This window comes from Molothrus aeneus, chromosome 11 (assembly GCF_037042795.1).
Source record: "Molothrus aeneus isolate 106 chromosome 11, BPBGC_Maene_1.0, whole genome shotgun sequence".
NCBI lineage: Eukaryota > Metazoa > Chordata > Aves > Passeriformes > Icteridae > Molothrus > Molothrus aeneus.
In genome coordinates, this window is record NC_089656.1 from 20,135,406 (window position 1) to 20,150,407 (window position 15,002).

Here is a 15,002-nt window from a genome sequence, read left to right on the forward strand (position 1 = left end):
TCCAACCTGGCCTTGGACACTTCCAGGGGATCCAAGGGCAGCCACAGCTGCTCTGGGCACCTGTGCCAGGGCCTCTTCACCCTCACTGGGAAGAATTACTTCCCAACATCCCATCATCCATCCCTGCCCTTTGCCAGTTTGAAGCCATCCCACCTTGTCCAAGCACTCCAGACGAGACCCTATAAAAAAGTTCTCATAAAAAGTCTCCTCTTTTCCCATCTGAACAAGCCCAGCTCTCTCAGCTTTTCCTCATAGGAGAGATGCTCACTATGCCTTAGGTGGCTTGCTCATCCCTGAATCTGGTGCCAGGAACATTGGTGACCCAGCCAGGGGATCCCTCCATCCCCCAGCTGCAGCCCTGGGGATCCCCCAGGCTGTTCTGGGGGTCCCTGGTGCCGGGCAGGGGGCTTTGCCCAGCCCCCCCTCCCAGCGCGTTCCCTGCACGGCTCTTCCCGTGGCTGTCCCCAGCCCCGTGACAGGGACGTGGCTGTCCCCAGCCCCGTGACAGGGACGTGGCTGTCCCCAGCCCCGTGACAGGGACGTGGCTCCGGTGCCCTTGAACGCGAATCCCCCGCAGGGTCCGGCTGCGCTCCCTGCCCAGCCCGCCCCCCCTCTCGCCCTGTCTCTCCCCTTTATTTTTTATGTCACTTAGGCTGGCTGGGCCCCTGTTCTCGCACTCCCTGGCAGGAGACACATGTCCCTCTTCAGAGTGATTCATTTTGCGGCTCTCTCCTTCCCCGGTGCTCCGCGGCGACAGGCGCCATCCCGAGTCAGCGGCTCCATATGGCCGGGCGCTGGTGGCGGTGGCGGGGGGAGGAGGCCGGCCGGGGCTCCGGGGGCTCGGCAGCCTCGGCATCTCGCCTTGGAGCCAGTGCCAGGCACGGCCGCGGGTTGGTGGCACACGGGCAGCAGAAGGCAGGAGAGCCCCCCCTGCGCTCGGGATGGGGCTGTGATCAATGATCAGTCACCCATCCCCGGGGAGGGACTCACCTGCGGCCCCTCGGGGCTGGCACCAGGGGCACGAGGGGCCCCGCACCGCCGAGTGATGTCCCTGCCCTGGGGACAGTCACTGCTGCAGCCGAGGGGTCCCCAGGGATGAGCTGGGAACAAACATCAAACATCGCAGCACATCTCCGGGGAACTGAGCCTAAATGGGCTCCTGGGGCGTGGGTGGGGGTCCCAGGTGGGGCTGGTTGGGCTGTGGGTGCTCCTGGGAAGGCTCAGCTGGTGCTGCCCAGCTGTGACAGCCCAGTTTGGTGTTCCAGGGACACCATGGCTCCCTACGCCATCCCGACGGAGCTGATCGTGGTGGAGGAGATCCCGCGCAACCAGATGGGCAAAGTCAACAAGAAGGAGCTGCTGAAACGCTTTTACCCAGCCTAGGGCCCACCTGGGAGGGTTTGGCCCTGATGCAGGGCATTCTGCCCCCGAGGAGGAGCCAGGGGATCATCCCTGGCAGCTCTGGGCTCACTGCAGCCTGGCCCTTGATTCATGTCCAATAAAAGTAGGATTTGTCCCTCCTGGCTGAGCTGAGCCAGAGCTGCAGAGTTGGGGTTTCCTTGTGGGGAGCCCTTTGCAGGAATCACAGAATCACAGAATGGTTTGGGTTGGAAGGGACATTAAAGCCCATCCAGTGCCACCCCCTGCCATGGGCAGGGACACCTCCCACCGTCCCAGGGTGCTCCAAGCCCTGTCCAACCTTGGACACTTCCAGGGATGGGGCAGCCACAGCTGCTCGGGGCACCCTGTACCAGGACCTCCCCACCCTCACAGGGAATGATTTCCCAGCAGAAATAAAGAATAAATCTAAAATCGCACATTAATACTGACTGTGTTATCCAGTGCATCTGCCACCACCAAGTGCCCCCAGTGCACTATTGATGAATCCCACCTTTCAGCGTGGGAGTTTGTCCTGTTTGACTCCACACATGAGCTGCCAGCCCCAGGGGGTCCAGTGGGGCCCCAGCTGGGTCCATCTGCTCTGGTTCTGTCCAGTGCTGAGAGGGTGACAGGCAGCTCCAGCTTTCCCAGCAGCTGATGGGGCTCTGGAAGCACCAAGGAGGGCAGGAGGAACAAGGAGCATGAGTAATTACAGGGATTCCTTTGTTAGGGTCACGAGAGCCCCAAAAATCTGGGAGGAGATGTGAGGGGACCATGGAGGGGACCACGGCAGGCACATGGTGCTGAGCAGAGCAGGCAGGGAGGGGCTGGGATGAGAGTGGGGCTGGGAAAAAGGGGAAGGGGATGTGGACTGGGACAGGATTTCTCCAGCCCACTGCACAGGGGTCTGGCCATGGGCCTGCTCTGTCCATCCCTACACCCTGCCCACAGTGGCATCTCCTGGATTTCCACACTTCAGGCTCAAAAGGACTTGAGATGGGGACACGAGGGACACCCAGAGCTCCTGAGGCACCTCTCAGTGTCTGTCCCACGTGGCAGGCACAGGGACACACACGTGTGCAGCCCAGCAGCAGCGGGAGGGCCCGAGCCCATCCTTTGTTAAAACATCAACGATGCAGTAAATTTTTTAACTTACCAAATAGATCAATATCAAATTATCATGTCTCGCATTCATAACTCTTAAGCAAGCAACAATGGAGAGAGACAAGGTCACTGGAGAATAAATAGCAGCAAAAGCTCTTAATGATCTATCATTCTCGACAACCCCGGGCACCCCGCACCAGCCCGGTGACAAGATCATTAATAAAACTCTGCAGGAACGCTATCGATTGCTGTGATGGATGATCACAGGTAGCAAATACTGTAAAACACCTGGCTGTCACACACAGAATGAGGAGTTTGACTCACACCTCGGCAGGGACCTGCCTGGGGCTCTGCCAGGTTTGCTCCTCGGGGATTTCCACAGGGAGGGGGTCAGGGGTGACCCCGGTTTGGGGCTGCCATCCCTGCTGGACCCTGCTGCTCCCGGCTCCACTCCCACACTGCTGTTCATCTCTGTAGGTGGGGCCTGTTAATTGAAAGCCTCATTAAAACACCCGGTCACAGTGGCCTGTGCGGGAGCTGAGCTGGATGAGATGGGGTGACCTGGTGGCACTGGATGAACCTGGGGACCTCCAGGAACACCAACACGTCCAGCACCGTGGGGATGGATGGGATCCTGGGATCCCAAGGCTGTGGGCTCTGCTCCCCCCATGCTGCATCCCTCGGGGTGCAGGGGGGGCTCTGTGTGTCCCCCCAGCTCCAGGCACTTCTCTTGCCAGCCACATCGCCATTGACGGCGGGATCATATGTACACAACCATTCAATTACCCCGTAATGGCTGCAGGCGATTAAGCCATCAATCTCCTTCATTAGGGCCTGCCAGGCCCGGCCCAGCATCACCCAATAAAACCATTAAAACAACAACAACAACAACAACCACCCAAAGCAGCAGCTTTAATGCATTGACCGTAACCTCAGCCCATGACAGCACTGGGGGTGTCCCCCAGCTGGGGACCCCCTCACCCCGAGGAGGCACTGCCCTGCTGGGGGGTCCCCAGGGAGCTGGGGGCTGCCCACCCCTCTGTGCCCCCCCAGCTCGGCACGCCAGGACCTGCTCCAGCACTTTATAGCTGACATTATCTTTTATTGCCATATAAAATCCAAGCTCCGGTGGCTTTATGGGGCTGTGCTGGCGTGTGGCACCTCTGCACTCCCAACTGCTCCCTCTGCCCCCCCGGGCACTGCCCTGACCACCCCCCCCCCGGGCGCTGGGGTCACAGCTGGTCCCGCAGCACCACACCACACCTGAGGGACACGACTGGTGCCACACTGGGGTCACGGCAGCTCCAGCTGCACCCCACCCTGGGGATGTCATTGTCCCAACACACAGTGGGGTACGACTGGCCCCAACACCCGTGAGTGACGCTTGCACTGCTGGGCAGGACAGAGGAGGGGAAGCCCTCCAAAACCGGGTGACCCAGCACCCAGAGCAGCACGGGAAGTCGCAGTCCCCGGCTGGCCAACATTTGTGAGACCCCAAATCCCGGGAGCCGCGGTTTGCAGGGGCAGGGGGCGTCAGTGCAGGGCCAGCAGGGCCGGGTGTCCCTGCCGTGCCCCAGCCGTGGCCGTGCCACCGGCAGCCCCGTCCCCAGGAGCGGGGCTGAGCCCTGTCAGAGCCATCACGTCCGCCAGCCCCGCGCGGTGCCGGTGGCAGGGAACATCTGCTCGGCTGCCGCGGCTGGCAGGGGCGGCGGCGGCCGCCAGGACCCCCGGCCAGCGCCGCCGGGGCCGCTCCTCGCCCTGACACTGATGCGGGGTGACGGGGCGGCGGGGGGACGGATGGCACCGGACAGACAGACGGGCAAGTGAGCGCCGCTGCCCCCGCCACGGCCCAGCCCCGCCGCGGGTCACCCGTGCCCGACGCTCACCCGCTCACGACACGTCCTTGGGGACAGCGACAGCCCTGCCACCACCGCTCAGCTCCCGGCCATGGACGGGACACGTCCCGCAGCCCTCCTCCTCCCGTATCCCTTTTCCCACGCCTCGTTCCCCATCCTGTGCTGGTGACCCGCACCGAGGGCACCCAGGACATTTATCCCCGAGGAAGGGACAATGCCGGGCAGGGTCGAGGTGGTGCCACCAGTGTCACCGACACATTTGCACTTCCTTACCCAGCCCGGGACGCGGTTTCCCGGGAGGGCAGGAACTCCTCGACCCCTTCGCCCTGCCCGGGGGTCGTGGGTCTCCATCCCGGCTGCACCGGGACCCCCGGCACCCCGCGCCGACGGGCGGGGGACGCTCCCGGTGCGGCAGCGCGGGCTGCGAGGACGGCCGGGAGCGGGGCCGGTGGCCGGGACGATGCTGCCACCTGGTGCCACGGCACGGCGGCGGCGCCGGGACAGACACCGGGGGTCGAGGGAGACACCGGGACCGGGGTCGGGGGAAACACCGGAACCGGCCGCGGAATCGGGGGAGACACCGGGACCGGCTGCGGGGTCGCGGGCAGCACGGGCACTGCCCGAAGGGGTCGGAGAAAGCACCGGGACCGGGGGGTCGGGGGGCAGCGCCGGGACAGGCAGCGGGGGCCGAGAGCCTTGTCGGGACTCCCGGAGCAGCCCCCGGCCGGTCGGGACCCGCCGGGCCCGGGAGACGCGGGACGCTGCCGGTCCCTCTCCCGACTCCGCACTGGGACGGGCCCCGACGACAGCACAGATGGCACCGGCACCGGGAACGGCCGGGGACGGACGGGCGGGCTCGCCCCGACGGGAGGTGCAGCCGAGCGGGGCGGGAAGAACCGATCCCGATCCCAATCCGATCCTTCTCCCTGTCCTGATCCTGGTCCCGGCCCGGGTCCAGGCTCCTGTCCCACTGTCGGTGTCGGAGCCTGTCACGGTCCCGGCCCCTGTCCCATGTCCCGGTGCCGGTGCCGGTCCTTGTCCCGGTGCCGGAGCAGCGCGGGGACAGCGGGCCCGGCTCTCCCCTTCCCGCCCGCCCCGTCGCGGCATCCCCGGAGCGCGCCCGGCGGCAGCTGCCGCGTTCCGCCCGCCCTGCCCGGGGCTCCGCACCCCCGACCCGGCCCCCACTCCCCCGGCCCGGCCAGCGGGGACCCCCCCGCGCCCCTGCATCCCCCCACGGCCCCCCCACCGCCCCCGTCGGGCCCCCCGGGCCGGGCAGGGCAGGGGCTGCGGGCCGCGGGCCGGGGGCGGCGGGGCCAGCTGCCCGCGGGGGGGTCCGGTGCCCGCAGCACTTGTGCTGTCACTCAGCCAGGGCCGCCGCTATTTTAGCTCGGGGCCGGCGGCCGGGCTGTGCCCCGCTCCGCCATGGGCCCCCCGCTCCTCCTCGCCTGCCTGCTCGCCCCGCTCTGCGCTCGGGTAAGGGCTGGGGGACACCGGGACTGCGGGGGGACGGGGGGCACCGGGCGGGATGGGGACCCCCGAGCCCCAGGAGGGCTGGCCGGGATGGGGAGCCTGCCCGCGGAGCCGGGGGTCGGCCGGAGCCCAGACCTCGTGGAAACTCATCCCTGGGGGCAGCGGGGATGGGGCTGGGGGCGATGGGGGCTCGGAGCCCCTCTTGAGGCGTTTCCCACCCCACAGATGGCGGCGGCAGGGGGGGGCCTGCGGCTCCGGCACATTGCCTGCGCCTGGACCGGGATGGGCTGAGATGGGATCGGGGGGAGGGTTGGCCGCTTAAAGACACCCTGCTCCTCTTCTTCCCACCCCAGCTGTGGTCCCAGGGCTCCCTGCACCCCCCGGTCCACTCAGGCTCCCCCAGAGCTCCTCATCCTCATCTCAGGCCTGAGCCACGCGGGGCCGTTGGGGTTCTGGCCTGGAGCCTGTGCTCGGCTGCTTCAGGGCAGGGGAAGGAAAGGGGATCAGCCCCACAGGAATGGGGCCCCCAGCGTCCCCCCCTCACATCCCGATCCCCTCCAGCTCCAGCGGCCCCCAGGGACGGGCGGGGGGCTTCTCCTGCTGGAGGAGGGAGCAGAGAAAGACCTGGAGGCCACAGCGCAGCCCCCGAGCCTCAGAACCAGCCCCTTGTCCTGCCCGCCCCGTGGGGCTGGGACAGAGCCCCGCTCCCCACACCGCCCTCCCGGGGACCCCCGGCACAGCCAGCCCCACTGCCCCCTTCCCCTGTCCCCCATCGGGGCTCACAGGGCCCCTGGGGCTCCAGGGACCTCCCGGCAGCCAGCGGTGCAGGCACAGCTGGGCACAGATGTGGGTGTGAGACCGGCACTGCCCAGAGGTGCTCCCTCCCAGGGGAGGGGACAGCGCCTGTGCCCGGGCCCAGGACAGGGCTGGCGCGGAGCTGGGGGTCGGTGGCTGCATGCACACCTCTCTGTCCCCTCCCCACCCCAGCTCCCACAGCCCCCATGGCTCCAGGCCCCCCACAATCACCCCAAATCCCTGACCTCAGTCCTGCACAGCCCCATAACCCATCCTTGCCCCCACAGCTCCCTGACCCCACTGCAGCCCACCAGAACTCCTGTTCCCCTTGTTTCCATCCTGAACCTCCCCTCACTGCCCCCAGCTCCACCCCAAGCCCCCAACTCCCTCTGCCTCCCCCAGCACGCCAGCCCTGTCCCACAGGGTCACACTGACAGCCCAAATTGATCCCTGAGCCCTCAACCCTCTCTGCCACATCCATGTGGTGACAGTGACGTGGGGGGCAGGCCATGGTGGGTGCTGCCTGCCCGAGGTACCCCCCCTTCCCCAGGGTCCTGTGGGGCACAGCCCATGCCCAGGGCACCACCAGGGCCATTTGTGGGGCACCCTTTCCTGGTGAGCCCAGCAGGACACCCATCACCCCCACACCAGGGTGGCAGGGGACACTGACACAGAGCTCCTGGGGAAGCTGGGTGGTCTCTGTGTTACCCCAGCCCCATCAGGGGGACCCAGCACCGTGTACCCCACTGTGCACACCCAGCCCAGGTGCAGCTCCCTGCCCACTGCCCTGGCATTCCACCCCAGCCCGGGGTCTGGGGGTCTCTGGCAGCACCGTGTCCCCCCAGGGTGCCAGCCCAGTCCAGGCAGGAGCTGCAGCCCCCCAGGCCTGGGGGCAGCACGAGGCCCCTCGGAGGGTGAAGAGGGCCTGGGTGATCCCCCCCATCAGCGTCTCCGAGAACCACAAGCGCATCCCCCACCTCCTGGTGCAGGTAGGTGAGAGCCCCCCAGCCTCCCTCGCAGAGTGGGGGCATCCTGGGCAGGGGGATTGCACAGGGGCACCCCAGAGGGGCACAGACCCCAGCCTGGGACCCCCAGCCCTGATTTTCCTGGGGCAGATCAAGTCAGACAAGCAGCAGCCCGGAGGGGTGATCTACAGCATCAAAGGGCCGGGGGTGGATGAGGAGCCCCTGGGCATCTTCTCCATCGACAAGTTCAGCGGGAAGGTTTTCCTCAACGCCATGCTGGACCGGGAAGAGCACGACCGCTACCGGGTAAGGACGGCCCTGGGTGCCCACAGCCCCTCCCTGGGTCCCCAGGCAGACCCCGACCCCCCACTCTGCACCCACAGCTCAGAGCCTTCGCACTGGACCTGGGCGGGGTCACCCTGGAGGAGCCCACGGACCTGGAGATCATCGTGGTGGACCAGAACGACAACCGGCCACTGTTCCGGCAGGACGTGTTCACCGGGCGGGTGGTGGAGGGGGCTGAGCCAGGTGGGTCCGCCCGGGGGGCTGGGCTGGGCCGGGCCGGGCCGGGCCGGGCTGGGGGGACCGAGCCAGCCCCGAGGCAGCACCCACCGGGCGCTCCTGGCCCACAGGGACCTGCGTGATGACGGTGGATGCCACCGACGCCGACGACCCCGACACGGACAACGCGGCCCTGCGCTATTCCATCCTGGAGCAGGGCGCTGCGGGAATGTTCAGCATCAACGCCACCACGGGGGAGATCTGCACGGCACGGCCCGGCCTCGACCGGGAGGTACCGGGGTGGGGACACCGCGATGGGACTGGGCGGGCACCGGCACTCGGGGCAGCCACGGACACCCCACATGGGGAAACCACAGCTCGGTCCATGAGCGTGGAGACAGGGTGGGTGAGCAGAGCTTGGGGATCTCGGTGCTCCCTGGGGCCTGGGGGGGCTCAGCTCTGGACCCCGTTCCCCACAGACCATGGGGGTGTACAACCTGACGGTGCAGGCGGCCGACATGTCCGGGGACGGGCTGACCACCACGGCCATGGCCGTCATCTACCTGGAGGACATCAACGACAACGCTCCCGAGTTCACCAAGGAGGAGGTACCAGCTGGGACGTGCCGGGGTCAGCGGGGAGGGAGCTGCCCCCCCGGGGACCTGCAGCATCCCAAAGGGGCACAGTCCAGCCCTGCTCCGCTCTCCCCCAGTTCTCCATGGAGGTGGAGGAGCAGGCGGCCGGCGTGGACGTGGGCAAGGTTTTTGTGCACGACAAGGACCTGGCGGGCTCGCCCAGCTGGTTGGCCAAATTCACCATCCTGGAGGGCGACCCCGAGGGCGCCTTCGCCATCCGGACCGACCCGCACACCAACGACGGCGTGCTCTCCGTGCTCAAGGTGGGCAGGGGCAGCCGGGGCTCCCCGGGGGTCTCAGGGCTCGGCTGACCCCCGGCCCCTCCCGCAGCCGCTGGACCACGAGGTGCGGGACCGCTTCGAGCTGACGGTGTCGGTGCAGAACGAGCGGCCGCTGGAGCCCTCGGCCCCCGGCAGCCCCCGGGCTCTGGCCACGGTGCGGGTGCGGGTGCGGGACGTCAACGAGGCGCCCGCGTTCCGCGAGAACCCGCGGCGGATCAGCGTCCTGGAGGGGACACCCCCGGGCACCGCCATCACCACCTACACCGCCAGCGACCCCGACACCCACCAGCTCCAGAGCCTCTCGTGAGTCCCGCTCCCCTCGCACGGCCCCGGCAGCCGCGGGGGCGATGTCTCACGCAGCCCCTCGCCCACAGCTACGCGCTGCTCTACGACCCCGCGGACTGGCTGCAGATGGACCCTCACGCCGGCACCGTCCGCACCAAGCGGGAGCTGCTGCACCCGTCCGCCTTCCTGCAGGGCGGCTGGTACATCGCCCTGGTGCTCGCCCGCGACGATGGTGAGCCCCACGGCGCCCCCGCCGGCCCCGCGGCCCCGCTGCCCCCGCTGACCCCCGTGCTCTGTCCGCAGCCGAGCCCCCGCTCTCGGCCACCGGCACCCTCTCCATCGAGATCCTGGAGGTGAACGACCACGCTCCGCAGCTGCAGCCGCCGGCCGGGGTGCTGTGCGGGCGGCCGGGCCGCGGGGGGACCCTGCTCCTGGGGGCCACTGACGATGACCGCCCCCCCCATGGAGCCCCCTTCCACTTCCAGCTCAGCCCCCAGCACCCGCAGCTCGCCCGCAACTGGAGCCTCGCCCGCTTCAATGGTGAGGGTCAGCCCCAGGGAGGGGGGACGCTGCACAGAGGGTCCCGCTGACCCCCTGCCCACCCCGCAGTGACCCACGCCGTGCTGGCCGTGCTGGCCGAGCTGCCCGAGGGGCCCTACTCGCTGCCGCTGCTGCTCCGGGACTCGGGGACGCCCCCGCGGGAGCAGCAGCAGCTGCTGAACGTCTCCGTGTGCCACTGCGGCCGCGACGGCACCTGCCTGGACGGGGCTCTGGCCGCAGCCAGCGCTGGGGCCGGCATCACCCTCGGGGCGCTCATGATCATCGTGGGCAGCACCATCCTCCTCCTCGGTGAGTGGAGCCCCCAGCATCCTTCCCCCATCCCTCCACCCCAGCCCCGTGCTGGTCCTGGCCACCCCTCCCGAGCCCCACCAGCCCATTCTGTCACCTTGACCCCCACCCAGCACCCCTTCCTGGGCCTGGCCTCCCACCCAACCGCACCCACGACCCTCAACACCTCCCCCTACCCAGCAGCCCCTCCTGACTGCAATCCCGACCCCGTCATCTCCCTCATTGCCCATCCCACCCCAATCCCTGCGTCCACCCCTATCCCTGCGTCCACCCCTATCCCTCCTCCCAGCCCGACTGCATCCCACCCCGGCCATCACCCCCTGCCCGCCGTGCCTCCCCGTGCTCACACGCGTGTCCCGTGTCCCCGCGGTGTCCCCGCGGGGTCCCCGCGGTGTCCCCGCAGTGCTGGCGGCTCTGGGCGCTGCGCGGGTGCGCGGCCGCCGCCGGGCCCTGCGCAAGGGGCTCCTGCAGCGCTCTCGGGACGACATGCGCGACAACATCCTCAACTACGATGAGCAGGGTGGGGGCGAGGAGGACCAGGTGAGCAGGGCCCGTGGCAGGGGGGTCCCGGGGGGCTCAGCCCTGCACCTCTAAACCCCTCCCGGCCCCGCAGGACGCCTACGACATCAACCAGCTCCGGCACCCTGAGCTCTTCTCGCCCCGGGCCAAGCCCCCCCTGCGCAGGGATGCCCCGCTCAGCTCCGGGACCCCCATGGTCCCCCGCAAGCTGCCCAGCAGCCCCTCGGACATCGAGGACTTCATCAATGAGGTGGGTCCGGGCCCGGCAGCCCCCACCAGTCCCCGGTCACCGGGGGGCTGACGGTGACCCCCTGTCCCCGCAGGGGCTGGAGGCGGCTGACAGCGACCCCAGCGTGCCCCCCTATGACACTGCCCTCATCTACGACTACGAGGGCTCGGGCTCGGTGGCCAGCCCGCTGAGCTCCATCGTGTCCAGCCTGACGGACGAGGACCAGGACTACGACTACCTGAGCGAGTGGGGGCCCCGCTTCCGCCGCCTGGCCGACCTGTACGGGCACTAGCGGGGAGGGGGGCAGGAGGGGACACCCCAGTGCCCAGGGACGGGCTGGGGCAGGGAGGGGCAGCGGGCAGCTCACACACACACGCAGGAGATGCCCAGAGCTGCGGCTTCACGAATGGACCCGCACAGGATGCCCGGCTGGAGCGGCTTTGCACACGCGTGTGCAACGAGAGGCCTCCGTGCAGGGGGTGCGCGCCCACACACCCCGCAGAGCCCAGCTCAGCAAACCTGGGGGGGGCGCCCGAGTGAGCCCCACACAGCTGGGGAGGGGGCGAGGAGACCCCTGGGCACCCCCATAATAAAGAGCGGGGGTCGGTGGTGGGGGTGCGTGACCCCCCCCACACCAGTAGAAACAAGGCACTTTTATTGGGAGCCGGCAGCACCCCCGGGGGGTTCACCCCCGCCCCAGGGCCCCCAGCACCGCCGCTCCCTGGGCGGGGGTCCCTGCTCAGCCCCCCCGCAGCACGGGGAGCCCCAGGGCCACGGCTACATCTCGCGGGGGGGGTCCGGGGAGCGCAGCGTCCTCTTGGTGGAGGCGGCCAGGCGGGAATAGTCCTGGGGGAGGGCGTGGGGGGCCAGCAGGGGCAGGTGGTCCTCGCGGGGGGGGCGGCGGAACAGGGGCGGGCGGCGCTGGCTCTCGCCGTCCTGCAGGGACTGGGGCAGCGCCCGGCCCTGGCTCTCGGGCAGCAGCATGATGCTGAGCACGGCCAGGATGGCGAAGGAGGCGAACACGACGTGGTGCAGGAAGAAGCCGCGGCTGTTGGGGATGGCGGTGATGGGCGCCGCGGCTTTGCCCACGAAATTGGCGCCCACGACCAGGCCCAGCCCGGCGCCCCTGCGGGAGGAACGCGTTCAGGGGGGCTCTGCCCGGGCCCCCCCGCTCGGGGGGAGCACAGGAGGGGGGGCAGCTCCCCCTTACCTGACCACGGTGGGGAGAACCTCGCTGGCAAAGAAGATGCTGAGCATGGTGACGGCGTGGGAGGCGGCCGTGCCCACCACGGACAGCGTGAGGACGATGAGCTCCAGCAGGTCTGCGGGGGGGTGAAGCACATCAGGGGCAAACCCCGCACCCACCCCTCCTCCCCTGGCTGGGGCGGGGTCCCGGGGGTCCCGCGGGGGTCCTACACTGGGTGAGGGCCAGCAGCAGGAGGGAGGAGATGCCGGTGAGCACGGTGCAGAGCAGGAGGATGGCGCGGCGCCCGAAGCGCTCGGCCGTCAGGCACACGAAGAGGCAGGCGGCCGCCTCGGTGCCCAGCAGCGCCAGGTGCGAGGAGAAGAAGTGCGGCAGGTGCGGGACCAGGTTGCGGGTGAAGCAGTGGCGGATGCCGGAGCCGATGAACCTAAAGGACAGCGGGGTCAGGGTCAGCGAGCGGCACCCCCCGGCCCAGGCTCACCCCGCCGGCACCCCCGGCGCTCACGCCGCGAAGCCGAGGATGACGCCGTTCTTCCAGATGACCCTGGTGCCGCAGATCTCGCACACTGAGTGGAACCGGGGCCGCGGGGGCCCCTCGGACAGCGCCTCCAGCTCTGCCGGGAGAGGGGAAACCGGGATAGAGCCGGCTGTGCTCCAGCACCCCGCAGCCACGGCTCGGGGATGGGGCCGGTGGCGCTCGCAGCGCCCCACGCACCCGCCAGGAGGCTGTCCTGGGGACAGTTGTCTTCGGCCAGCGCCTGCAGGGTCTTCCTGGCCCTCTCCAGCTGCCGTGTGGCCAGCAGCCAGCGCGGCGACTCCAACAGCAGGGCCGGGCACCTGGGGCACGGGTGTCAGGTCACGGGGCTCCCCACGGGCCTGGCCACCCTCCAGCACCGACCTTCCCACCTGGCTTCAAAGCAACGCTGCCCAGAAACCCTCAGCTTCAAACCTGAGCAAACATTTACCCAGGGTGGGGGGGTTCCCCTCCCTGGAGAGCCCCGGGGGGGCTTTGATCCCCACCGCGGCCCCGGGCGGGGTGCCCTGGGCTGGGAACAGCTTGGCACCAGCCCCGGGGCACAGCCCAGCCCCACGCAGCCCCCCTGCCCGGGGGTCCTTACCACCAGCTGGCGGCCAGCAGGGCCAGGATCATGGTGACAGCGCCCTGCAGCACCCGCCAGTCCCGGCAGAGCAGGGCCAGCCCCGGCAGCAGCAGCTCCCCGGCCATCCAGAAGAACCCGGCCACCATCGTCACCCCCAGGCGGTGGGGGGGCTCACACAGCTCCAGCCCTGGCAGGGGCCGAGGGGGCCACGGTGGGTGCCAAGGACACGGGGCATCCTGCACCCTGGAACACCCTGGATTCCAGCCCATCCCGCACCCCAGGGCATCCTGGAGCATCCCCAGCCCCCAGACCCCTCGGGATGCCCCCTCACACTCACGTGCCACGTAGAGGCTGAGGAAGGCTCCGGCCAGCGCGGCCCCAAAGAGCAGCCGTGCCACCAGGACCGTGAGGAAATCCACGGCCAGTGCCACGCCGAGGCCCACGGGCACGGCCAGCGCCAGGGACAGCAGGAAGGTGGGACGGCGGCCGAACCTGCCAGGGACGGGCTGTGAGGGGCTGGGCACGGTGCCCCCTGCCCGCGGGGGCTGCCCAGGGACCCCCTTTACCTGTCACAGGCCAGGCCAGCGGTGACACTGCCCAGGGTCCAGCCCAGCAGGTGCGTGGTCTGTTCCAGGGGCACCTTCCAGCGCGAGGCACACACCAGGTCCCACTGCGGGGGCACGGCAGGAGGTGTCAGCGTGGGGGGCTTGGCAGACCCCCTGGCACTGCCCACAGGGCTGGGATGGATGGGGCTGCAGGGCTCCTGGAGAGCCCCCACCCCACAAACAGAAATGTGGGGACAGATGTGAGGGGACAGTACTGGCGATTCCACCCTCAGCACCCTTCCCCAGGCTCCCCCAGCCAGCCCCAACCCCTCCAGGGGGTCACTGCTGTCCCTGCACACCCAGGGCTTTCCCGTGGGATCCTTTCCGGACCCCCCAGTTTGTTCCCCCCGACTCCTCTCAGGTATCCCCCCCAGAAGGTTCCCAGCCCCTCCCTCAACCCCTCCTTTACCCACGGTCCCCTCGCCCCCTCCAGCGCCGCAGACCGCCCCAGGCCGAGGGTCCCGCACTGTCCCCAGCCCCGGCAGCCCCCGGTCCCGGCACCCCCGTGCCCACCTGCGTGACGAGGTTGGCGCGGAGGCCGGCGGCGGGCAGCGCGTAGTGCCAGCCGCGGGTGCAGGGCCCGGTGCCGTTGGGCCGGGCGCTGCCGGGGGGGTACCGGTACAGCTGGCAGGGGCTCCAGCCGCCGCGGAGGCGCGGCACGGCGGCGCGGAGCAGCGCGGGGCCGCCCAGGCGGCGGAGCGGCGGCGGCAGCAGCGCGGGGTCGGGGCGGCAGCGGTGCGGGGGCTCCGCGCCCAGCGCCCAGCCCAGCGCCCAGCCCAGCGCCAGCGCCGCGCACGGCGCCCACCCCCCCGCCGCCCGCCGGCCCCGCGGCCGCGACCCCCCGAGCGCCATCGCCACCGCCACCGCCACCGGCACCCGCACAGCGCGGCCAGGCGGGGCGGCACCGGCCGGACCCGCCCCGCGGCACCGCCCCGACGGCTCCCTCCGGATCTGACCCCCAGCCCCGGTTCGGACCCCCCCAGTCCCGGTTCGGACATCCCAGCCCCAGTTCGGACACCCAGTCCCGGTTCGGACCCCCCAAGCCCCGGTTCGAACACCCAGTCCCGGTTCGGACCCCCCAAGCTCCGGTTCTGACCCCCCCAGCCCCGGTTCTGACCCCACCAGGTCCGGTTCGGACCCCCCAAGCCCCGGTTCGGACCCCCCAAGCCCCGGTTCGGACCCCCCCAGCCCCGGTTCGCTACCCCACAACACGAGGCTCAGTCC

General features: G+C 69.6%; 3 protein-coding genes across 8 annotated transcripts in view; 2 read left to right on the forward strand and 1 right to left on the reverse strand.

Moving 5' to 3' along the window:
- ACSF3 (acyl-CoA synthetase family member 3) overlaps nt 1–1,823 on the forward strand; it is a 54,355-nt gene extending 52,532 nt beyond the window's left edge. For 2 of the 5 annotated variants that reach the window (XM_066557412.1, XM_066557410.1), the window contains exon 9: nt 1,266–1,823. In XM_066557412.1, coding sequence (XP_066413509.1) covers nt 1,266–1,502 — 237 coding nt within the window. In that variant the 3' untranslated portion in view covers nt 1,503–1,823. The remainder of the gene's footprint in view (nt 1–1,265) is intronic. The other 3 variants (XM_066557411.1, XM_066557413.1, XR_010784307.1) reach the window with 2 other exon arrangements.
- Nucleotides 1,824–5,762: 3,939 nt separating this feature from the next.
- CDH15 (cadherin 15) lies at nt 5,763–11,161 on the forward strand. Its single transcript, XM_066557409.1, has 14 exons — nt 5,763–5,813; nt 7,451–7,594; nt 7,721–7,876; nt 7,954–8,098; nt 8,203–8,363; nt 8,551–8,679; nt 8,784–8,969; nt 9,037–9,290; nt 9,362–9,504; nt 9,576–9,812; nt 9,882–10,121; nt 10,525–10,661; nt 10,735–10,890; nt 10,964–11,161. The coding sequence occupies exons 1-14, from the start codon at nt 5,763–5,765 to the stop codon at nt 11,159–11,161; spliced, it is 2,337 nt and encodes a 778-aa protein (XP_066413506.1).
- A 435-nt stretch (nt 11,162–11,596) lies between these two features.
- Nucleotides 11,597–14,630, reverse strand: SLC22A31 (solute carrier family 22 member 31). 2 transcript variants are annotated; one of them, XM_066557414.1, is made up of 9 exons: nt 14,292–14,630; nt 13,740–13,843; nt 13,511–13,665; nt 13,192–13,360; nt 12,789–12,910; nt 12,579–12,687; nt 12,286–12,500; nt 12,080–12,191; nt 11,597–11,995 (listed from the first exon to the last, which is right to left on the reverse strand). In XM_066557414.1, exons 1-9 carry the CDS (start codon nt 14,628–14,630, stop codon nt 11,647–11,649), a joined length of 1,674 nt encoding a protein of 557 aa, XP_066413511.1. In that variant the 3' UTR covers nt 11,597–11,646. The 2 variants fall into 2 exon arrangements, with proteins under 2 accessions (XP_066413511.1, XP_066413513.1); XM_066557416.1 differs by having other exon boundaries at nt 13,740–13,936; nt 14,292–14,379.
- Between the last annotated feature and the right edge of the window lie 372 nt (nt 14,631–15,002).

Bases quoted from the DNA above. Each gene is read 5' to 3' on its own strand.
- SLC22A31 (XM_066557414.1), bottom strand. From the start codon at position 14,630: ATGGCGCTCGGGGGGTCGCGGCCGCGGGGCCGGCGGGCGGCGGGGGGG. The intron at 12,501-12,578 runs GTGAGCGCCGGG...GCTGTCCTTTAG, and splicing joins GTCATCCTCGGCTTCGCGGC to GTTCATCGGCTCCGGCATCC. The intron at 11,996-12,079 runs GTAAGGGGGAGC...TTCCTCCCGCAG, and splicing joins GTTCTCCCCACCGTGGTCAG to GGGCGCCGGGCTGGGCCTGG.
- CDH15 (XM_066557409.1), top strand. From the start codon at position 5,763: ATGGGCCCCCCGCTCCTCCTCGCCTGCCTGCTCGCCCCGCTCTGCGCT. The intron at 8,099-8,202 runs GTGGGTCCGCCC...CCTGGCCCACAG, and splicing joins GGTGGAGGGGGCTGAGCCAG to GGACCTGCGTGATGACGGTG. The intron at 8,680-8,783 runs GTACCAGCTGGG...GCTCTCCCCCAG, and splicing joins CCGAGTTCACCAAGGAGGAG to TTCTCCATGGAGGTGGAGGA.